Source organism: Gracilinanus agilis, chromosome 5, assembly GCF_016433145.1.
Source record: "Gracilinanus agilis isolate LMUSP501 chromosome 5, AgileGrace, whole genome shotgun sequence".
NCBI classification, from domain to species: Eukaryota; Metazoa; Chordata; class Mammalia; order Didelphimorphia; family Didelphidae; genus Gracilinanus; species Gracilinanus agilis.
The window spans coordinates 221,439,098-221,464,611 of NC_058134.1; the positions used below are offsets into that span (position 1 = coordinate 221,439,098).

At 39.6% G+C, this 25,514-nt stretch overlaps 1 protein-coding gene across 1 annotated transcript in view; it reads left to right on the forward strand.

Moving 5' to 3' along the window:
• The window catches only part of LARGE1 (LARGE xylosyl- and glucuronyltransferase 1), a 401,339-nt gene that overhangs the window by 95,318 nt on the left and 280,507 nt on the right, over window positions 1–25,514 (forward strand). The window contains exons 2-3 of the mRNA XM_044679131.1: window positions 5,438–5,739; window positions 20,728–20,810. Coding sequence (XP_044535066.1) covers window positions 5,438–5,739; window positions 20,728–20,810 — 385 coding nt within the window. The remainder of the gene's footprint in view (window positions 1–5,437; window positions 5,740–20,727; window positions 20,811–25,514) is intronic.

The window sequence follows — 25,514 nt, forward strand, 5'->3', positions numbered from 1 at the left end:
ATGTTTATATATATATATATATACATATATATATATATATATTCACTTGTTTCTGTTCAACTTTTTTTCTTTTAAAATTTTATTACAAGGGATGATTCTCTGGGATGGGGTGAAAAGGGAGATTGATCGGGAAATTTAAGTGGTATAAAAACAAAAGATAGCAATAAAAAATTATTTTACAAAACAAGTTCAATCCAACCTTTTCCTTTTAGTGGCAAGATATATTCACAATGCAGAAGGGAAAGAAAAAAAGAATTTATTAAGGTTCTGCTATGTGCCAGGTACTGTAGTCAGTACTTTAGAAATATTATCTCATTTAATCTTCACAACCCTGTAAGATGGGTGCTATCATCCCCATTTTATAGTTGAAGAAACTGAGGCAAACAAATGATTAAATTTATGCTTGTTATCATCCTCTTGTTTCTTCTTCCACTTCTTTCTCTTAACTCCTCACTTTATTTCCTTTTATTTTTTCTTCCTCTTTTTATGCTTTTTCTTTCTTTTTCCTCTTCTTCTTCCTCTTCTTCCTCTTCCCCTTATTTAGTTCACATTCTGTGAGTTAGTTCTTGGAGCCATTATTGTTATTTGAAAGCTCAATCCTACCCATGACTTTTGAGGATGTCCATGAGGCTGCTAGACATTTACAGAAACTCTCGCTTCAACCATCACATATTATTATCTCCATTTTACAGATTAGGAAACTGAGGCAGAGAATAAGTGTCAGAGGCCAGATTTGAATTCAGGAAGATAGTCTGTGTATTGTGTCACTTAGCTGCCAAAGACAGGCACACCCTATTTTTAACTATCTAGAAAAGGGATGGTTTTGTTGTACATTAAGTGAGTGCTCCAAACCCAGGGAAAACAGCCTCTGATTTGCTTATCATGGGACAGTGTACACATTGCTAACAGATTCATCACATCCTCTAATTTCCCTGGCTGTATTCTCTGATTTGTGGTCCCCAGGCAATGGGATTCAATAAGTCCTGTCTGCTGCTTTGATAGATGAGGGCTAGGAGCGTCAGCATTTAACCCCAAGTTGATTAAGAGAAAAATGGGACCCAACTTGTTAAGACCCAAAGATAGATCAGAAGCTCAGAGCAGAGGCCCATGCAGTCTGGTACCAGAAGGTGAAATCTTCAGTGTGAGTTTTATTTCAGGCTTTGATCCGGAAGCTTTATGAGCCCCAGGGAAACTCTCCTTGGACAGTTTGGCAGCCCAGCAGGGCCCATGCATGAAGCAAAATACTGTGACTCTGGGAATAAGGAATATTCTTTGCCAGGAGGGTAGAAGAATAAAAAACTCTAGCAAGGTGTGTTTATTTTTGAAGCCACTCAGGAAATGTCAGCTACAGAGGAAGGCTGGGTCGTCTGCTTCTATAGGAACTAAGTAAAGTAGCAGTTTTGTGTCTCTTCCAGGCCTACTTGGCTTCTTTTCAATGATTTGGCATTCAGGGGATTTTAATTAATTCCATTTGTGTGAGAGCCTTTGTACCAGAGAGTGAGAGCAAAGCAAAGAGCATGTGCCCTCATGAGGCTTTTAGTCCAGCGTGTCAGTCCAACTTTCTTCAGAGCTGTCCTTTTCTTTTATTCTTCATTGTAGTCTTTTATTTGACCATTTGCTGTATGAGTGATCATTGTGTTTAGTTTTTTGGAAACTAATCATGGCCATACAATGCACTAGGAGTATTGCAGTATTTGAACAATTAGCCTTGGCTTCTAAGGCAAGTTTGATGTGAATGGGTAACTCTGCAGCCCATCTACTCAAGTCAAATCAAGTGCCAAAGATTTATTCAATGAGTCCTATGTGTCATGCATTTTGCTAAGTGCTGAGGACATGAAGAAAAGCAAAAACACTCCCTGCACTCAAGGAGCTCACGTTCTCCCCATCTTGCAGTCTGCAGTTTTTTTCAGTATCTGTTAATCAGTTAGCCTGGCAAGGATTGTAAGTACCTGTTATGTCCTAGGCAGAGTGTCAGGTGATGGAGATGCAAGCACTGCCCTCAAGGAGCTTAAATTCTATACAAGATATACATCCTAATGATTGAGTTCTATTAGGTTGCCCATTTGACTGCCTGCCATAACTTGGACAAGATTGGTTCATTCCTCCCTTTCCCTTTTTTTTTCTTTGTCAATGTTTAAGCCAGTATACATATATTAAGGCATGTACACAAGCTATTTTGACTGTACTCTGGCCCTTAAACAGATTGCTGGCTTTGATATCTGAATGTTCCATTTAGCTTGTCTAGAAATATACCCCCTTATTAATTACCTGCTATATCCAAACATTATAATACCTTTCCTTAATTCCACCCTTCTTCCTACCCCATGAGTTATCTTATTAAAGTACAGAATCCTTGAGGGCAAGACTCTTCCTTGCTTGTATTTGTATCTGCAATATTTAGTACAGGGTCTGACCCATCATAGGATGGTTAATGATTTTTCATTCATTCATGTGCACATGCATAAATATTTATGGTATAAAATGTACGTACATACATTCTACATCTTCAAAAAACTCCAGAACCTTGCAGTACTTCTAGATGAAATAAACAACCATTCAAAAAGAGATAGCTTGACTATCCACACAATAAAGAACAAGTGGATGAAGAATGCCCCTTCTTTGAGTGTGAAGAAGCAGCCTGAGATCTTTGAAAATGCGCTATCATTTCCCAAATGCACTTTTACCTATTTTCTTGCTTTTCAATTCTGGGCTGAGTTGCTTGTTCATCTGCATTTCCTGCCCAAGACATATGTATGAAGGCACCAACTCAGTGGGCTGCTTGGCCAACTATATGTAATCATCTGGGCAGTAGGCATTTGTCATCTGTTTGTTTTAAACTATATGGATGGTTAAACAGATGGCTTTTGAGTAATTACGGATCTCTTCAAGGAGGGCTTGATTCAACCAGTCCAATGTCATTTGCAAACAGAAGTGTCTGAAGGGCCGCAACACCTAGAAGAAATCCCACTTCCATGTGGATTCTGCTTAGGACAGTCTACTCCATGGTGCTTTGAGGGAGCATATGTTTTCTTCTCTTATAACTCTTCTGAAAATAATAATTAAATTCAGTAAGTTTGTTAACTGCCTACTCTGCATGGAAATGAACCAAGTCCTCAGGATATAGAAAAAATGCAACAGTCTCTGCCCTCAAGAAACTTACCTTTTTTTTGGTTAATTGGAATCACTGAGATAATAGTTCACATAGTCCCTTACATCAAGGAATCTTCTACAATTTTAACATTTCCATAGGAAATACCTTATTAATTTCTACTTTGCAAGATTTTTTGGTGGCAGCTATCTGTGGGGTATTATTAGCAATAGGAAGGTCATTGAGCCCCATTTACCACCCTCAAAGAACATACAATCTCTCTATGTAGGTGAGATGTTGCTTAATGGATGGTATGATTGTGAATTGATACTATTAACAATCATAATGAACACTTACCAATACCCTGACCATTATAGAAAGTAACTTGTGACAGGTACCAGCAGACTTTGTGTCTCCTTCTGTGTCCAGCCCATTACTATGTATATGGTGGGTGCTTAATGTTTGCTTATTGGTTGAGATCAGAGATAGAAGGTAAACATTCAGAGAAAGATTCATTACTTTTAAAAAACAAAAACCCTAAAATCAATGATGTGTATTAGTTCTGAGACAGAAGAGCACTAAGAGTTAGGCAGTGACAGTGAAGTAATTTGTCTAGAATTGCACAGCTAGGAAGTATCTGAATCTAGATTTGAACCCAGGACTACCCATCTCTAGGCCTGGCACTCAATCCATAGGGCCACCTAGCTCCCCCCAAATTCATCATTTCTTATCCCCATCAATAGAATATAAGTTTTATGAGAATAGGGCTTGTCTCAATTTTATATTTATATTGCTACTGTAAACACAGTATATAGAATGAATGGATTATTGATTCTGGCAGGGGAATCAGAAAAGCCTTCCTGGATGAGGTCCTGTCTGATCATAGATTGAGAACTCCATCAGTTCTCCACCCCATTTGACACAGGAGGAAACTAAAGTCCAAGAAATTTAAATATCTTGCCTAAGGTCACAAAGGTAGGAGAAGAAAGGACCTTAGTAGTCACTTAATCCAACCCCATCTCCTCTCCTTTTCCTGCTTCTCAATTTTATAGATGGGGAAACTGAGGCCCAGGAAATTTAAATGACTAGCACAAGGAATACAGAATTAGAGCTGGAAGTGACTCAAAGGTCATCTACTACAACTCCCTCATTTTACAGATGAAGAAATTGAGACCCACTGAGTATAAATGGCTTGTTCAACGAGGGTATACCCATCAATTGGGGAATGGCTGAACAAAGGGTAGTATCTGTTGGTGATGGAATACTATTGTGCTCAAAGGAATAATAAACTGGAGGAATTCCATGTGAACTGGAAAGACCTCCAGGAAGTGATGCAGAGTGAAAGGAGCAGAGCCAGAAGAACATTGTACACAGAGACTGTTACACTGTGGTACAATCGAATGTAATAGACGTCTGTACTAGCAGCAATGCAATGACCCAGGACAATTCTGAGGGATTTATGGAAAAGAATGCTACCCACATTCAGAGGGAGAACTACAGGAGAGGAAACACAGAAGAAAAACAACTGCTTGAACACATGGGTTGTTGCGGACAAGATTGGGGATGTAGACTCAAAATGACCACCCCAATGCAACTATCAATAATATGGAAATAAGTCTTGATCAATGACACATGAAGAAACCAGTGGAAATGTGCATTGGCTATGGGGGGTGGAGGAGAGTAAGAACATGAATCATGTAACCATGGGAAAAAAATTTTTCTAAAAAATAAAATTTAAAAAAATGGCTTGTTCAAGGTCACATATGACAATAAGTGGCAAGAACCAGGTCCTTTCCTGAGGGCAAGTAGTCTTTTGACCACACCAGGTGGCATTTGAATTCCTTTAAGAAGTAGGGGAATCCTTCTAGTTATCAAAATGATATGTGATAACGATGGCCTTAGAAGATGAGTACAATTTTTTTTTCAAATATTTCCATCCTTCAGTGCATTCATTCTTCTAAGAAATGAGGTTCCTATGAATGTGTGTGTGTAAGTGTATGTTGAATTGGGTCATTGACTTGATGGAACGTTTTGTCTCGAAACATTCCAAATATATAGAGGAGGGAAAACAATAGATTTGATTAGGGAAGATGGCTTCATGATTGCCTTTTCTGAACAGCATATTAATTTTTATCACCCTAGTAAATCCTTCTGTCCTTAACTCTGCTCCCAGTTCAATCTGGTTCTGTTCATTTCTGACTAAGTTTCCATCTGCTTTCAGTTAAAACTTGAACATAAAATGAGCCTTGCTGGGTCCTAATGGATGTTAGGAAAGGGAGGAGAGTGTGCATGTGTGCCTCTGCGTGAATATGTGTGCATTAACACTTCTTCTGTCTCTTTCAACTGCAGATGGGAAGCCAGTGTCACTGTCTCCACTTGAATCCCAGCCCCACAGCCCACGGTACACGGCCTCAAGTCAGCGCGAGCGAGAAAGCCTGGAGGTGCGCATGCGAGAGGTGGAAGAGGAGAACCGGGTCCTCCGAAAGCAGCTTAGCCTGGCCCAAAGCCGGAACCCATCCCACCGCCGAGGCAACCACTCCAAAACCTATTCCATGGAGGAGGGGACAGGTGACAGTGAGAACCTCAGGGCTGGCATTGTGGCTGGCAACAGCTCTGAATGTGGGCAGCAACCAGCGGTGGAGAAGTGTGAGGTAAAGAGAGTCCAGAAATATAGAATATCAGAAAAGAAAGAATCTTCAGAGCATATTTCAATACAAAATATGCTTATCTATATCTATCTATCTATCTATCTATCTATCTATCTATCTATCTGTCTGTCTGTCTGTCTGTCTATACTTACTCATCTATCTATCCATCCATCTATTCATCTTTCTATCTATCTATCTATCTTTCTGTCTCTCAGTCTGTCTTTCTCTTCATGTATATCTTTCTATTCATTCATTTTAAATTTAATAGTTATTTTCATTTATTCATCTATTTATGTGCTTACTTCTCTATCTATCTGTCAATCTGTTTATTTTATTCCAACTCTGGACAGTGTGCTTATGAGAAAACTAAAGCCCAGAAAAATGAAGCACAGTTACATGATGATTCAGTCAAAGCAATGTCTAGAATCCAGGTCTCCTGGCCCTTGGCCAGTTTTCTTGGAAGATGACTCTCAGGAGATTACTTTCCTCCTGGGCTAGGCTTCTAAATTCTCTGTGAATCACGCCTTTAGAGCTAAAGCAGAGCTAAAGACTTTAAAACTCATCTAATCCAATCCCATCCCACTCCACATCATTTTATGGATGTAGACACTGTGTCATGGTGGAAAGAGAGTTGGCCTCTAAGCTGGAAACATCTTGGCGATAGGTCCCTTGGCAAGTCATTTAATTTTTTGCTATTTTTAGGCAACTCCCTTGAGACTTAGTTGCAGAGAAAGTAACTATGGAATTCACTATACCAATGAAATCATAGGTCCAGTCCCTATTCTAATACTATTTTAAATGAATTTTTGGCAACTTGAATTCTTGTGTGGCATAGGATACTCTTATCCCCATTATATCAAGATCCTCCACTCCCATATTCTTTCCCTCACAGGTCCCCACTGTGGAGATTATAAAATCATAAATTTGGAATTGGAAGGAAACTTAGAAGCCCACAACTCCAAACCACTCATTTTATCTATGAGGAAACTGAGGCACAGAGAGTTCAAATGCCTCAACCAGGGTGACACATTTGAATCCAGGTCTTGACTCCATATCCAGTGATCTTTCTACTGTACCAACAGACTTAATCCTAGACTTTCTGGGCTGATTATAATGACACTTTAAAAAACAAAGAAACCTTTACTTTCCATCTTGGAATCAATGCTTAGTATTGTTTCCAAGGTAGAAGAATGGTAAGGCCTAGGTGCAATTGGGATTAAGTGACTTTTCTAGTCACATACCTAGGAAGAGTCTGAATCCAGATTTGAACCCACAACCTCCTCTTGATAGGCCTAGCTTAAATCCACTGAGCCATTTAAGCTGCCCCTCTAATGATGCTTTTAATTCAATGCTCATGCCATTGCTAAATGGCCAATTTATATTTGGCATAAGAAACAGCATTCTAAATGCTTAGAGTTTTCTAAAAGTGGAGTAAGTGGTGGCCTCTCCTCTACTGGAGGTTTATTAATAGAGATCCGATGGCCACCAGTAAAGAACAGTGTACAGAAGTCTCCTTTTCATCACTGACTTAAACTTTTTGGCTTTGGGAACCCCCTTCAAATCTGAAGTCTTTCCTGTATGTTTGTTTCATGGTAAAAGAATAATCATGGATAAGAGAGTTGCACAACATCCCCTTTCTTCTGCCTCTCCCAGAGGCACTATTTCCTGACCTAATACTCTCCAGCTCCTGCAGACAAAATCATTTCTAGCAGGCTGCCCAAGTTGTCCAAGTTGCCCAAGACAAGGTCTAGCCTGGGTATCCCACAATACAATATGATCCACTACATCTGGAGACATCACCGGTCATCCTGATGTTTGTATTGCCAGTGGACTTGGATGACTCTGGAAGAGAGGATGAGGCTAATGACTTAGTGCAACCCTGCCTCACTTAAATCCAATTCATGTTCCAGTCAAAAGACAACACTAGTGATATCATTTTGGTTCTCCTTTAGTATGAAGGACAGCAGCTGATCAGGGCTCACTGATGGTTTCTAATTAACATCCAATTTGAGTAATAAATGTTAACCAATCATTTCTTACAAGAGTAGCCCATTGTACTAATCTCCTAATTATCGATGTTCCCTGAGATTCTGGCCTAAGCTCTCTTCTCTATATACTTTTTTTTCCTTTGTAATTTCATTAGCTTCCTTGGATTTCATTAGAGGACCCTGAAATCTATGCATCCAAATGTCTAAACCTAATATTTCCAGTTGTGTCTCTCTCTCTCTCTCTCTCTCTCTCTCTCTCTCTCTCTCTCTCTCTCTCTCTTTCACACACACACACACACACACACACACACACACACCTGGGTGTCCTGTCTAACATAACCCTTCCAAAATAAAATTCATTGTCATCATCAAATCTGGCCTCAGACACTTGCTTAGCTGTGTGACTTGGGGCAAGTCATTTAAACCCAATTGCCTAGAGTTATTCACTGAAGCTGTTCTCCATCTTTTTCCAGAAGTTACCTAATATTACACTAGCCTTTGCCACTCTTCTGTCTTAGAAATGATACTAAGGCAAAATATGAGTTTAAAAAATAAAAAGAAATACATTATCCCTTTCCCCTACCACATTCCAAAATCTCTTCCTTTCCAAATTTCCTCCTTTCTGTTGAGGACACTAGCATCTGTCCAATCACCCAGATTTGCAGCCCAAGTATTGTCTTTTATTCTCCCCTCTCATTTATCCCCAAAGCTTGTCCATTCCCAAGTCTTGGGGATTCACTGTTCCCAGCATCTCTTACGTGCCTCCTTTTCCTTCATTCATAAAGCCTCAACCTAGTTCAAGCTTTCAGCACTCTTCAGCTACTCTCCTGCTAAATCAGTCATTCAGTCAGTCATCAAGTGTTGACTAAGTACCTACTCTGTGCCAGGCCCTGTGCTAAGCTCTAGGATACAACAGGAGGCAAATAACAGACTCTGCTTTCAAGGAACTCACAATCTAATGGGGATGACAACAGGTGGACAAATAAATAAATGAGCCCTATGTAGAATAAATAGAAAATAAAGAACAGAGAAAAGGTATAGAATTAAGCAGGATTGGAAAAAAATTTCTTTAGAAAGGGGACTTAAAGAAATCCAGGGAGGTCAGTAGGAAGAGAGGAGGAGGGCGATCTTTACAGGCAGGAGGGATAGCTGGAGAAAACATCTGGAACTGAGAGACAGAGTTTATGGATCAGCCAAGAGGCCAGTGTCCATTGATCAGAGTGCATGGTGAAGAGGAAGGTACAAAAAGCTGCTTAATTGGATTCTCTACTGCTAACCTTTCCAGGCCACAGAATCACCAAATCATCTTTCTAAAACAGAGCAATGGCCATGCAACTCTCCTCTTTAGCTGTCTTCATTGGCTTACCATTACATCCATGATAAAACATTTTCTTCACATTCAAAGGCAGAAAGCTAATAAATAAATAAATAAATAAATGAAGGCAGGAAGTTAGGCATGATAGAGAGAGCTTCCTGGAGTCAGGAAGATCTGAGCTCAAATGTGACTTCCAACATTTACTAGCCCTGTGACTCTAGGAAATGCAATTAAACTGAATGCCTCTGTTTCTTCACTTATAAAATGGGGATAATAGTTTCTCTGGATGGTATGAAGACAAAATGAGATAATATTTTCAAAGCACTTTGCCAACCTTAAAGCACTATGTGTGTGTGTACTTATATTTATACACATACATATATGTTTATATATACACATAGAGACAATGCATGTATAGATTGAATTAGATTGGATTCAGCAGAATTATCAGGGTAGGGGGGATTTGAACCAAATGTTGAAAACTGGGTATTAGTAATATGTCACATTCGTGTGGTGCCTTCAGATTTAGAAAGTGTCCTTTTCAGAAGAACCCTGATGTTCACTAGAGAAAATTACATTGGCCCCACTTTACAGATATGGAAAGAGGCTCCCTCAGAAAGATGAGTTAGTTTGCCCAAAGTGGCAGAGCTAATAAAGTTGAGAGTCAGTCAGGATTTGAACACAGGGTCAGTATTCTTCTTACTATGATAGGCTTTGGATAGATGGAGAAAAGAAGAGGATATTTGAGGTTTGGTGGGGAAACCATGTGAACAAAAGCTGCGGAGGTGGGACCTTGTGTTGTGGGACCAATGTAGAAGTCAGTGTGGCAGGAGCAAAGATTTCAGGTGGAAGAGCAATTGTTAATGATGGTGGAAAGGTAGGTGGAAACCAGGTAGGACAAGACCTGGAATGCCAAGTGCAGGAAGAGTATGGTGTGCTCAGGCATGGCTGCTCAGGGCTGGGCTAAGCTTCTGTTATTCCTCTGCCTTCTCTCAAGAGCAGGCAGCCTCAGCCCTTCTTCTGTCACTTAGGAGTGGGTGTCAGGAAAAAGCTGCCAACGGAGTGGCATTCTCCCCAGTGGGGATTCTTCCTCCCCACTTCAAGAATTTCTGAGTCATAATGGCTCCCACCCACCCAAAGCACCACTTGAGATGTGGGCATTAGGGGGTATAATTAAAAGAAAACAGAAAAAGACAGTTTGTTTGAAGAAAGAGGAAACAAATCAGCTGACACCATCTAACAGTGAGGGATGGAGACAAGAAACTGTACAAAGCAGAGAAGAGCTCAAGAAGTACAGCTGGCTGGAGACATTGTGCAAGGGGAGAAACAGGACTTCCCTGGTCAACTCCCTGAACCTCAGTTTCCTTATCTGTAAAAGGGGGAGAATCTAATACCCACCTCTTAGGGCTGATGGAGGCTGAAATGGTTTAATGTATCTATCAAGGACTTTGTAAATGTAATGGCCCTGTGTAAATGTCAGTTATTATAATGGGGTGTTTGTGGCAATGATTCTGTCATCAAACAATTAAATATTTTATCCCAATAGGTTCATGCAGCTATAGTGCTTAGCTTTATAACCATAGAGAAGGAAGGGATTTAAGATGCATCTGTTTCTACCCTTTTATCTTAAAGTTGAGGAAATGAGGCCCAGGGAAACTACCTGAGTTGGCCAAGGTCTCGCAAGAAGTATCGAGAATTGAATCCATCCCCTCTGACTTCAGAGCTGCTCCTACTGTACAAAATTACCTCAGTGCACCCTGTTTAGGAAGTTGGAGGAAGACAGTCTTTTTTTCCATTCCTTTACCTTCTGTCTTAGAATGGATACTGAGTATTGCTTACAAGGCAGAAGAGCAGTAAGGACTAGGCAATGGGGTGTGACTTGCCCAGCACCACATAGCCAGGAAGTGTCTGAGGCTGAATTTGAGCCCAGGACCGACCTCCCTTCCACTGAGAAGATATCACTTCCACTGAGCCATCCAGCAGTTCCAAACAGTTTTACATTTGAGAAAAAGCTTTGAAAGTTTCAAAAATGAAAATAGAAAAAAAAAATGAGCCCTTAGTGAAAGCTAAGTCTATGCTTCTCATTTTACATGAGGAAACTGAGATTCAAGAAAGTTTCCATTAGCAATTAGATTTCTCACTTCCTAGCTGTGTGACCCTGGGCAAGTTGCTTAACCCCATCTGCCTAGTCCTAGCCCTTCTGTCATAGAGTTGTTACTAAGACAGAAAGTAAGGATTTTTTTTTAACCCTTAACCTTCCGTCTTAGAATCAATACTACATATTGGTTCCAGCATAGTAAGGACTATGCAATGCTGGTCGAGTGACTTGTCCAGAGTCACCCAGCTAGGAAGAATCTAAGGTCATAGCTGAACCCAGGGCATCCCAACTCTTGATCTGGTTGTCAATCCACTGGGCCACTTAGCTCAGTGAGATTTAAAGTAGAGATTTTAAAAAGTAGAGATTAAAAAAATAGTTCTCTCAATGCTTTCCCTCAACTTCCCTGTCTCCATTCCTTTCCAAAGTGATGTATAGAGTGTTAAGATTGGGAGGGGGGAGGGCAGAACTTACGAATACTATTTTCTTGACATTGTTTTAGAAATGGTGCCAAAATTGTTAGCTGGCATTTTTGTTGGATGCCACGACAGACCACATTTCTGTTGAGCTCTCAAAATTTCGTCAGGGGCTTTGGTCATAATCCTTTCCCCTTTCACCCAAAATTACTAAGTAAATGAAATACTACTTGCCTCGTTTTACAGATGGCCAACCTGAAGATCATCAGGATTAAGGGACTTGCCCAGATTCATATAATTTTTGTTCAAGCTGGGATTCAAACCCATGTCTCCTGACTCCAACAACTCAATGAGCTCTCCATTCATGCCCACAGCCTATCTCTAATTCTTCATTGATATGGTCTCAGGACTCCTCTCCATTTCAGAAAAGATGATTACCAGTGTATTACCCGTGTAATCAGTAGCTCAACAATGGCCTAGAGCCTATTTCTCTCCACTACAACTTTTTTTCTTTGTTTCTCTTTTCTGGTCATGCTACTTCCCCTGAATCAAAGCCCTTCTTTCTGTGTGACCCGTTGCCCACTTGACACCAGAGTGGCCCTCTTTAGTGAGCTTGGGTTGGGTGAATATCCTTTGGTTGGTCCAAAAGGAGCCAGTGGCATCAAAAGCCTGTCTGAGAAGTAATCAGTTCTCCAGCGAACCTAAGCTCTAGCTTCTTTTAAAAGCTGTTCAGTTGATTTAAATTGCCTTCCAGATTATAATATCTTTTACCAATAAATTTGTTTGCTCAGTAGGGTTTGGCCTCTCGCTGGAGGCAATGCTAATATAAAACAGGAAAACTCTTACTGTGTCCCCCATGCCTCTAACTAACCACACACTATTTTGATAACAGAATAGCTTTTTTGATTTTTTTCCTACTTCTTCAAGAAATTCACGTGGTTATTCAGTAAAAGGAGTGGGATTTGCCTCCTGCTTATTTTATGCCCCCCACTGCTATCATCAGCTGCCATTTTTCCTTTGTATTTAAATTATTTGAAGCTGTTATTAGGGAGCTGTTTAGGATGATGAAGAATAACAGAGAACCTGCTAGGCTGGTAGTGAGGAATATCTGGATTCAGATCCTACCTCTGAAACTTAGCCAATTGTGTAACCCTGGGGAAGTCTTATTCTCAGGATTTCTCTAAGGAAACTCCCAGAATTTGATAACTGGAAGGGACATCCTTAGCCATCTTTGTTCAACTCATTCCTAAAAGGGGTCTCTGATATAACCTATCTTTTTTTAAGTCTTTACCTTTTGTTTTAGAATCAGTACTAAGTATTGATTCCAAGGCAGAAAAGCAGTGAGCATTAGGCAATTAGGGTTAAGAGACTTGGCCAGGGTCACAGCCAGGAAGTGTCTGAGGCCAGAATCAAACCTAGGTCCTCCCAATTCCAGGCCTGATGTTCTATCCACTGTGCTATTATAGCTGTCCCTGTTATAACCTATCTTAAAAAAAGTGCTTGAATTTTTCTAAGGAGGGGGAGACCACCATCTCTCCAGGTAATCTTTTCTAGTTTAGGATAGCTCAGATTGGTAGGTAGTCCTCATTAACACCTTGACTTCTTTGCAATTTCCATCCATTTTTCTGAATTCTTCCATCTGAGATTAAATGTAACAAGTCCCTTTCTTCCACATGATGGTCTTTTAAATACCTAAAGGCAGCAATCATGCCTTTCCTCAGGCCCCTCTTCTCTAAGATGAAAGCATTCCCAGTCCCTTCAATTAATAACCCTAAGAATTATCTACTAAGATAAAAAATAGGCTGAAATCTATTGGTGAAGGGAATTTCCACAACAGGAGTTCTCCATACTAATAAAACCATATCCTCTTTGTACATTTACTGTCAGAGAGATGATTTGAGAAGGTTGTACATTCATTAACAGAAGAATGCTAAATGACTTGTGGTATCAGGAGAACAGGATTGAATTTAAGAAGCAATGAGATTCACTGGAAAGTATGCTGGATTTGGACTCAAAAAAATTCCCAAGTATCACTTATTATATGACCTTGAGAAAGTTTCTGAACATATTGGACCTCAGCTTCCTCACCTGAAAATGAGAAGTTCGGATTAGATGACTTTTTCAGCTCTTAACATATTATTCTATAATCCTTTGAGTTTTACCTACAGTACTGAGTTAGTCTCTAAGTAGGCAAAAAACTTCATCCTTCCAAATTTGGATTTCTACATTTGCATAATTAGGGGATAAAATACTCTCACCACCTGCCTTTTGGGATCATTGTTAGAGGGGGAAGCATTCTGCAAGGCTTAAAGTGTTTCATAAAGCTTTTATTGTTTATTCCCACCCCTACAATCCTCCCCCACCCAGGGCTTAAATTTATCAAGATACCACAGGCTCATGTGTCCATAAACTACATGAAATCTCGTGTCCTAACCCTCTCACTTGAGAAAACTGAAGCTAAAGTGGAATTAAGTGGAATTTTAGAGGTCACACAGCCAGCTAGTAATTTAGCCAAAACTGGTACCCAAGTATCCAGATTTTCAATTCAATTTTGTCCTCTGTGGATAGAAGAAGAATTGGCACAGAATTTGGTTCTGAGAACAGAGAATTTTGGGCAGCCTTCCCTTTCCTTTGAAGGGACAAATTTCTTCTTTTCAAAAAAATGTATTGGTTTCTTTTGTTTTCACAACATCTATATTCCAAAGGATCCCTCCCCTTTTTCCCTCCAAGGAAGTTATCCTTTATAGCATTCCATAAGAAAGGGCCCATTCATCAAAATTAAACAACACATCAAAGAAGACCTGATATTACATGCATTATTCCACATATTATATACTTAGTTTCTTGCCTCTGCAAAGAAGTAAGGGTTGATCCTTTCTCATCTCATTTAATTGGGGCCAACCTTAGTTGTTACAACTTCATGATATTTAGTTTTCATTGTTTTGTTATTGTTCTTTCTATTTACATCATTGTGGTCATTTTGAATGTTGTCTTCTTGGTTCTACTGCCTTCATTTTGCATCAGTTTATGTCTTCTTATTCTTCTCTGTTTCATTATATTCATCATTTCTTTTTTAGAATATGTATTATTTTCCTAATTACATGTGATAACAATTTTCAACAATTCATTTTCTGAAGTTATTAGGTACAAACTGTCTCCTCTCTCCTCCCTTCCCCATCTTGGAGATAGTGAGCAATTTGATCTGGTTTATACATGTATTATCATATAAAACTTCCATATTGTTGTAAGAGAATACACATATAAAACTAAAACCCCAAATTAATAACAAACTAATGTAAGAAAAAGTCTGTTTTGATCTGCATTCTGACTCCAATAGTTCTTTCTCTAGAGATTGATAGCATTCTTTGTCCTAAGTTCTACAGAATTGCCCTGGATCATTTGCTGAGAGTAGTAAAGTTTTTTTACAGTTGATCATTGTATAATATTGCTGTTACTGTGTACAATATTCTCCTGGTTCTGCTTATTTCACTCTGCATTAGTTCATGTAAGTCTTTCATTAATCTGAAATAATACTGCTTATCATTTCTTATAGCACAATAGTATTCCATCTCCATCATATACCACACCTGTAGCTTCTGTGGCATCCACTCCTTCAGTTCTGTAACATTTCCAAAGTAGCCATTGGAATACTATTTCTCTTTAGTTACAACAGATATATTTTTTATAAACCTACTGTGTGGAGAGTAATGTGAAAGCACTGGAGGAGATACAATGGGAGGTATAATGAGAGAGGGGCAGAGTTGTGCAATGATTAGGACATTGCAATTCAAGTCATGGAGATATGGCTTCAGATTCAACCTCTGGCACTCACTAGTTAGGAGACTTGACTTTTTTGTGCCTCAGTTGCCTCATTCATTAAATTATTGGCTTGGCCTCTAACTTCTACAGTCCTCTTAAGTTTTAAATTCCATGATCTTATAGAAAGTCTCTTGGCCTCTGGACTTTAGTTTCTCATCTATAACCAAAAGAGGTTGTATTGTTATGGTCTCCAGGATTTCTCCCAGCCCTAAAACTATGATTCTATATTCCTAACATCATGGAACTTAAAATCTAGTGAGGGTAAGGATAAAACCTACTCAGTTAAATCTAATGACTCTTTTACCTGGAGTTCCATTAGAGGGTTATAAAAGAAAATTAAGATCATGGGATTCTAGAAGAAGAGCTAGAAACTTAAAGGTTGTCAAGACCAATCTTTCCATTCTATAGATGAGGAAAGTGAAGTCCAGGGAAGATATGTTCTCAGAGCTGTAAAGCAGTGGTTCCCAAACTTTTTTGGCCTACCGCCCCCTTTCCAGAAAAAAATATTACTTAGTCCCCTGGAAATTAATTTTTTTTTAAATTTTAATAGCAATTAATAGGAAAGATAGATGCACCTGTGGCCATCACCACACTTCTGGATCGCTGCAGCACCCACTAGAGGGCAGTAGCGCCCACTTTGGGATCATTGCTCTAGAGCTATAAGAGATGAGAGAAGTCATTCAGTCCAACTCCCTCCTTTTACAAATGAAGGGAAATGAGGTGCAGGGAGTTGATGTGACTTGTGCAACATCCTATATGTAGTAAGTGTCAGACGGGATTTGAAGCTGGGTCCTCTGCCTCCAGGTTCAGTATATAAACTTTTTTAAACCCATACATTTTGTCTTAGTATCAGTTATAATACAGAAGAGCAGCAAGGGCTAGGCAATTGGGGTTAAGTTACTTGCCCAGGGTGTAATAAATGGGTGAAAGGCCTTATGCTGGTAATAAGGCTAGAAAGAAGGAAGGTGCTAGTTGTAAAAGATGGAATGAGCTATACCCAGGCTGAGTTTGAAACTTGTTATAAATGTATCAAGGATCCAACCCAGGTAACTGAGTGTCAAGTGAAACCCTCACTGCTAGACACCAGGCCCCTTTAAATTATCAGATTACCAGCCCTTTCCTACTGAGGAAGCAGCTTCCTATTGGTGAATCATAGACTGACCGGAAGTGGATGTTGAACTTCCTACCCTCCAGCTCAGAACTGCTCAGAACCCTTCCTGCTGCCTGTCCCTGCTTGGCCTTAGATGGTAGGCAGATAACCACAGAGTTCTCTGGTTAAGGCTAAGGGGTTTATTGTTAACAGAACAAGGCAGTGGAAAGAGGGTTATGAAGTATTGAAATTTAAGGATGAAAGATTTATCTGACTAAAGTTGCTAATAGGTCTTGTCTGGATGGTCTTCTGCTGACCCAGGGCAGACAACCCTGGGTCAGAGTGATGTGGTCTCTGGATAATAAATAAAGTTGATCTTTGACTAAAAGATTGCCAGTGGTGCTAATAATATTGACAAGTTGTTCTGCAGGATTGGTTTAAACCCTATTCTAGGCCTAAGCTACTCTCGTTCTCACTCCCACCACCCGGGCCCCAGGGGGAGAGGGATAAGTGAGTGATCAAGGGAGAAGTCAGGGAAGAACAGACCCCAACCCTGGGTCTCCAGGGCTTTATATGCTCTTGGATCAATTGCCAGTTGGTGCTTGCCCTATGGCTCATGCCACCATCAACATTCCAACCAGGGCAACTGACAGGTTGCCCCAGGCCAACATGGCAAAGTTAATAAATCTATATTACAAGGGTCAAACATCTAGGAAGTATCTAAGGCCATATTTGAAACTAGCTTCTCCAAACTCGAGGCCCTGCTGCTTTATCCATTGTACTACTTAGCAACCTCACTATATCTGTTTGTAAAACTATTACTAGTTTTTTTGCATTTTTACCTCTTATGTAAAATGGGTCTTGAAAGATAACTCAGTCATGTTGGAGATATCCATTGATGGCTGCCCCAGGCAGGCTCCAATGCCAATGCAACCAGTATGACCTTGAGCAAGTAACTTAATCATGCTAGGTTTCATCTGTAATATAAGAGAAATGAACTAGATGATCTTTGAGGATCCTTCTGGCTCTGGATCTTTGATGCATGACTCCATAACAATTGAAGTTCATTACACCCTAAACTCTGAACTTGGTAAGGTTAATTATTCTTCCTTTCCCAGACTCACTTCATAAGATTTAGGGTTGTAAGCTAGTTGAGCACTTTCTAGCTATGTAACCTGAGAAAGTCACTTAATGTCCATTACCTAGGCCTTACGATCTTCTACCTTAGAACGAATACTTAGTATTGATTCTAAGACAGAACATTAAGATTTATGCATTTTTAAAGCTACATTAGTGCTTATCTGATTAAGTGTGGGAAGCCAATAGGAGAAACAGAGTCTTAAATAGATAAAAATCTTCCTCATTTGAGAGATGTGGAAACTGAGCCTCAGAGATCGAGTATGTATACAGGTCATAGTCATGTCAGGACTTAGCCAAGGAATTCTGGGTTTCTCTGACTTTTTTAGGAACCCACAAGATGGCACTGCCTCCTTGACTAACTTAATTGCCTAAAATGGCTTCATTTGTTGGGGGAGCAGGGTCAATCTTGTCAATATGCCATCCTTTGATGCATATATTCATAGAAGTAGGTATGTTGAACACAAGAGATTTTGTCCTTCATGAGATTATTTCTCTTTTTGAATGATATGTGTCTTCTCTCATGGCATGAGCAATATGGAAATATGTATTACAGAAAGTATAGGTATGTCAAACTATTCACCACCTCAGGGGGCAGAAAGGGGATGGAGAAAATCTGAATTCTAAGATGTCAAAAATGTCTGGCAAAATTGTTTCTATATGTAACTAGAAAAATAAAAACAAATAAAAAATTTTAAAAAGAAACTAAAGAGATTGGGGGAATTACATAACATGTTTAACAATCCACCCTCTCATGCCTATAGCTAATGTGGCTTATTTAAAGTGTTCCTTCCGCCTGGAACCAAGGCAGTGTTGGCAGTGTCTGAAGCTACAGATTTGAATTGTTGTTATGTGCAAGAGTTGTCCTTGGCACATGCCTTTTCACTGCTCTGCATCATAATCTTGGCGGAGTCCCCTGCTGTAGAACTGTAGAGTCATCTCTGCTGTTACCTAAATGGCCATCACTCCATTGGTTTCCAGTATCTCTCCCATAGCAGAGTTGCATGTGTTATACAAGGTTTAGGGAGTCTCATGCTTGTGTTTTAGAACCTGAGCAGATCTATAATATGATATTGGGCACGCTTTTCCTTAATACAATCAGTAAGTCAATCAGTAAGCCGTATTAAGCATGCCTATTGGGTGCCAGACATTCAGATCAGGAAGATCTGAATTCAAACCTAACCTCCAATATTTATTAGCTATGTGAACCTGGAGCAAGTCACTAAACTTCTGTCTGATTCAGTTTCCTTATCTGTAAACTGGGGATGAAAATAGCATCTACCTGTCCAGGTTGTTGTGATGATCAGATGAGATAATTATTGTCAAATGCTTAGCTCCGTGCCTGGCACATAGTAAGCACTATATAAATATTAGATATTGGGCACTGAGGACACAAAAATACAAGTGAAACAATTCCTACCTTCATGGAGCTTCCATTCTAAGGGGAACAAGTGATTCATATCTATATATGAAGAGAACGCTGATAAAAAGAATAAATAAAAGTTCATTTATACATGCTAAATCTCAGAGTAGAATACTGACAATTGTGGGGAAGAGGAAGGTCTCCCTTTGGTATAGGTCCAACTTCCTCTATACCTTCCTACCCTGGGCTATTCTTCTCCATGTCTTTCTACAAATCCCTCTTTAAAAATCTATCCAATATACAGGAGGACTTCCCTGATTTTCTTTTCATGGGTTAAGAAGAGCTCTTAAATGGCAGGAATTTCAAGTTAAGAGGGACTTTAGGAGCCATCTAGTCTAATTCATGCATGAATACATAACTCTTCTTATTCCCAACAGGAGATCAGCCTGTTTTTGTTTAAAGATTTCTTAGGAGAACCCTAAGGCAGTCCTGTCAACTTTTAGATATTAATGCAAGCATTGGACCAACCATCTGTTAACCCTTATTCTTCCTTCATGACTGGCCATAGCTCGAGTTCTGGACAAACATGTCTTTGAATGAGGTCTTTTTCATGGCTTCCATATGCCCAGCTCTTCACTTGTAATGTGCTACCTCCTGTTAACATCAGCCGTCTGCCTCTCCCTTTCTGTTTTTGTCACATACCCTTTAGGTCTTTGTGCCAAACTCACCACTTTGAATGTGCTTCCACCTTCTGACAATGACCATAATCCTTTTTGGTCGCCCACACTTTTGATTCTTGCATATCAGGATATTACAATAATTATAACTATGAACCAATGGTAGGAAAACAGTGTTGTTTAAATAACAGAACCGTAAGAAGTTGGGACCAAAGTTCTACATAATTCCCTAAATTCAGCCAAGCTTGATTTCTTCAGAGGCAGAAAATACAAAGTACTTGGGGGAGAGTACTAGCCATTAGGAGAAGTGAGACTAGTCTTCTTATGAGATGAAATATTTGAACTGGGCTTTGAAGAAGGAAACTGGGTTTCAGAAAGGTGAAATAACTCACCCAGGGTCTCCCAGGAGGTAATTAGTGGAAAAAATGACTGAAAACCAAGTTCTCTGACAAGCTCTTCTCACAAGAAAAGCCCCCCCTTTTTTCCTGCTATGTCATATTGCCTAGGAGATTTCACTAGACAAATGACAAGATCTCTTTCAGCTATAAATATGTCATGACTTGTAGATGACTTGGCTAGGTTATATGATCCATTTTGGGGTTGTTTTTTTGAACCTTGGAACACTCCTCTTTCATCTCAGACAGATTAGAATCTATTCTATTTGCATTCCCCAGGAAGATGATCCTCTGCCAGACGCCCATTCCACTGTCTAATGGATCTGGTTAACAGTGAATCTTCTGTCCCAGTGGATATTCATTACCACTGTCCTCTTGTCAATTGCTTTTGGCTCCAGGCATGTGGGCAAGTGACTTTCTGCTAGCCTGTTGTAGCTAATCAGCACTGTCCCTGCTATACATAAAATGTAATTTAGAAGGATTGTAATGGCTTCCAAATGATGATGGTGCCATAACCCAATTAAAATGGTTTTAATAAAACTGTCTCGAGCCGGCATAAACAGCTGCAAACTGTGCCCCATGTTTTCTAATGACCCCCAGAATGAGTGGTGGCAATTTATCTTTCTCTTGAGTGATGAGGCGCTGGGAAAAGTCCTTCATTCTGTCTAAATCATCTTGTTCTCTTCTTCTCCCCAGACGATCCACGTTGCCATCGTCTGCGCTGGATACAACGCCAGCCGAGATGTCGTCACTTTGGTCAAGTCTGTCTTGTTTCATAGGTAAAGGAAACATTTTCCCATCTGGTTGGGATTAATTTGAGAAAGGATATAAATGTGCCCTCAGGAAAAGGAGAAGCTCAAAATAAGTGAACACAAAATCTTCAAAGTCATCTGGGAGGGTGGCAGTTAATGAATGACTTGTGTAGAGGAGGATGATCACTCTAGAAAGAGGCCTGGAGACCATGCTATAAAAGGGTCAGTTGAAGAAATTAGAGTTTGTTTAGCCTGTAGGAGACAGTACCTAGTGGGGGCATATTAGCTCTCTTCAAGTGTTCCAGCACTTCATTCTTCTCTCATGGAGAAGAGGGGTTACCTTTGTTCCTCTTTACCACAGGGGATGAAATTAGGAACAGCATGTGGGAATTACTGAGGCAGGATTTGGCTCCCTAACCATTAAACCTATCTAGAAGTGGAGTGATTTGGCCAGGTTAGTTGTACTAGAGGTGTTTGGACCTTTTAGTCAAGGATGCTCTGAAGGGGATTCTGTCTCAAATATGGATTGGGCTCTCTGATGTCAGAGCAATAGTTTAAAACCATCATATCAAGGAGACACAGAAGTCAAGGGACACAGGTAAGCTTGATTATTGATAGGGGGAGACTGGGATAGTTCAGTTCAGATAAAGAGTTAAGACTGGATCCACTATTTAATATTTGTGTGATCTGGGGCAAGTCACTAGCCTCTCTAACCTCAGTTTCCTTTTTTGACAAATGATGGAGATGGGCTAGATGACCTACAAATTTCTTTGATATCTAAAACCATTGTCACAATATCTTTGCTTGGACATCCATTGGCATTGCCAATTCAATGTTTCAATGACCAAGAAGGGAGAGATTCAAGAGATCAGGAAAGTGATCACTGGTGGGGGACAAGTAAAGGGTGAGACTAGACTATCAGCTTGACTTGATTCACTATGCACAGGGCTAGGCAAACTTCTCATGGGTAATGCACCCATTTTGGCCTGAAGAGACAGTTCCAGGGGCAGGTAGGTGGCTCAGTGTATAGAGGGCCAGGCCTGGGGATGGGACGTCCTGGGTTCCAATGTGGCCTCAGGTGGTTCCTAGCTATGTGACTTCTGGGCAAGTCACTTAACCCCCATTGCCTAGACCTTATCACTCTTGTGTCTTAGAACTTAAATTCTAAGATGGAAGTTAAGGATTTTTAAAAAAGAGGCAGTGACAGTCTTAGGGAAAAAAAGATAATAATAGATCAATTGTATAAAGTTTTAAGGTTTACAAAGATTTTTATGTACATCATCTCCCACTTCTTTGCCTTTGCACTGGCTGACCCTCATGCCAAAAATGCTTTCGTTCCTCACCCTGGCTATGCAGAATCTCTGGTTTTCTTTCCTTGAACCTCAAAACCCTGCTTCTGCAAGAACTCTTTTTCCAATTCTTCCCTGTCACTAATACCTTCCCATTTAAGGTTATATTTCATATCTATTCTATATACATTTTTTTGGTGGGGGGGTGGGGGTGGATAGGGAGCACATACCATTTCTACTCTTGGAATGTAAGGTCCCTGAAGCCAGATATTCTTTTTTTAAATTACCATATATATTTGTACATATAAGATATAACATAACAATAATGTAATGCATGTGATTTGTTATAAATATATAATAAATTATAGTAAATATACTTATCCAAGAGAAACAAATTATCAAATTAACTATATCTAAAAGTCAATATATCATTATTTTTCATTTCCCCTTCCTCCCCTCACTCCCCCAAAAGGCAAATATATGATATGAGTTGTACATATATTATAATATATATATTTCCCTGTTCATCATATTATGAAACAAGACATATATTGCTTACACTAGAGAAAAATTCAAGGAGGAAGTAAAGAATGATATGTTTCCATCTGCATTCAGACAGCATTCAATCTATTCCTTCTGTAGCAGTGGATATCTTTTTTGTCATGAGTCCCTTGGAGTTGTCCTGGATCCTTGCCTTGTTGATAATAGTTAAGTCATTCACAAGTGATCATCATACATTATTGTTGCTACTGTGTACAACATTCTCCTGGTTCTGCTCACTTCTCTTTGTATCACTTCATATAAGTCTTTCCAGGTTTTTTTGGAATCATCTTGGCATTTCTTATGGCACAATAGTATTTCATTACAATCATATATCACAAATTATCTAGCCATTCACCAACTGATACATATCCCTTCATTCTCCAGTTCTTTGCTACCACAAAAAGGAGCTGCTCTAAATATTTTAGAATATATAGTTTCTTTGACTTTTTCTTTGATCACTTTAGGAAATAAACCTAATAGTGCTATTATTTGATCAAAAAGTATACACAGGGGGAAGCTGGGTAGCTCAGTGGATTGAGAGCCAGGCCTAGAGATGGGAGGTCCTAGGTTCAAATCTGACCTCAGACACTTCCCAGCTGTGTGACCTTGGGCAAGTCACTTGACCCCCATTGCCTACCCTTACCACTCTTCCACCAAGGAACTAATACACAAAAGTTAAGGGCTTAAAAATATAAAAAAATATATACACAGTTTTATAACTCGTTGAGTATAATTCCAAACTGATCTTCACAATGATTGGATCAATTCACAATTCTACCAACAGTGTATCTGTGTCCTTATTTTTCCACATCTCCTCCAACTCTTGTCATTTTGCCCTTTTATGTTTTTTATGTTATTCTTTTTGTTTTTGAATCCCTAGCCCTTAATAAAATGCCTGGCACATCGTGCTCAAACTTTATTCTCTATCCCTATGTATGTATCTTCCTAAGGGGTTGGGGTAGTCATGGAGGTTAGAGAGTGTCAGAGATGAACATGTGATAAAAACACTTCTCCACCAAGGTAGGATATCAATTGTTCTAAGTCTTAGAGAGCTGCCTGCAGAACTGAGAAACAGAGGGACTTGCCCAGAATAATTCAACCTCAGAAACTGATATAATTTTGTCAGTGGTAATGACATTAAGGAAGAGGCATGACCATGTGATTTGTTGCTGCCCCCTAAGGACTAGAGGACTTTCCCTTCTGACCTGCAGCTGAAGCTTTCCAATATATTTTGACTCCTCCATGAGAATGGGAGCTCCTTGAGGGAGGGAAATATCTTATTTTTCTATTTGCATCCCTATGGCTTAGCACCATGCTTTGTACATAGTGCTTATGAATGTCTTCTATTCATTCTTTTATTTTTCATGTGTCAAGAGACTAGACTTGACCCCAAGTACTCATTATTCACAGGCTGTGTGTCTATCCCTGGTGCCTTACTGCTTCTCATTTCCATTTAACAATGGAGAAAATGAGTCACAAAGAGATTAAGAGGCTTGCCCAGATTCACACAGTGAACATGTGGCAGAGGATAACCTTGAACCCAGGTTATACTGATTCAGAGATTACTCATCATCGACTATACCACATCTCTCAGAAGTCATATGAGAAGCCTTCTATTCCAGCCTGGTAGCAGCTCCCATAGCTCCCATTTACACAGTTTTTTACAAAGCTTTATTGGTGAACACTAGGCATTGAAAAAAATCAGCTAACTTCCTCAAATGAATAAGTAGTGAGCTCCCCATCAGTGGAGCTGTTCAAGATTCAGCAAAAACTTGTCAGGCATGTCATAGGAGGGATTCTTGCTCTAGGCAGTGTGTTAGACAAAACGACCTCAAGAGTCCCTTCCAACTCTAAGATTATATGAACTGATTAACTTAATAGATAAAGGTAATGCTGTGTGGGTGAGATAGGGAAGCAAAAGGAATTTCAAATTTCTCTTCTACAGTCAGCCAGGCTATAAATAGTAGAACTACTTTTCATGCACGTTTCAGGGATTAACTAATATATGATTATGAAATACTTTACCAAATGAAATATCTTCCTAATGCTAAATAATAAAATAATGGTAGCTGTGCAAGATGCCTCTTTGGGGTCTATTTGCTAATTATGGTAATTGCATTCATTTTCAGACAAGGTTTTCTCCAAATCGTTATAGTCAAGACCCGTTTTGTTTTTTAAATCATTTTAATTTCCCTAAGATGCCTAGATGGAATAGCCATAGAGAATTTTAAAAGGAAGGGGCAAATTTGCTTTGAAAGTGAATTCAAGGACTAACATGTAAGAAGGAAATCAAGAATCCAAATAAACATTGCTTGCATTTCTTCTTCTTCCTTAACCTGTGACACGATTTTTTGGAGTAAGAATTGAATGCTCTGGTCTAAACTTCTCATGTTAGCCAGGACAACAAGAAGCCTGGAGATGGTAAATGACTGACCCAAGGTCACACAGGGAGTGTTTAGCATTCAGTAAATATTTATTAAGGATCTGCTATGAATGCAGTGCCCCCCCCACCTTTATGGTATTTATCCTCTGTTGTTCAGAGACAACATGTCCATGTGTAGTAATATACAAAATATATTCAAAATTGTTTTTGGTTTTGTTTCTTTTTTAGAGGAAGGTATTAGTATCTAGGAGGGATCAGGAGAGACTTCATGTAGAATGTGGTACTTGAGTTGAGTTCTTTTCTATTCTATTCTTTCCCTTCCTTTCCTTTTCTCTTCTCTTCTCTCTTTCTTTCCTTTCTCCCTCCCTCCCTTCCTTCCTTCTTTCCTTCCCTTCCTCCCTCCCTCCCTTCCTTCCTTCCTTCTTTCCTTCCTTCTTTTCTTCCCTTTCTCCCTCCCTCCCTTATTTCCTTCTTTCCTTTCTTTCTTCTTTCCCTCCCTCCCTCCCTCCCTTCCCC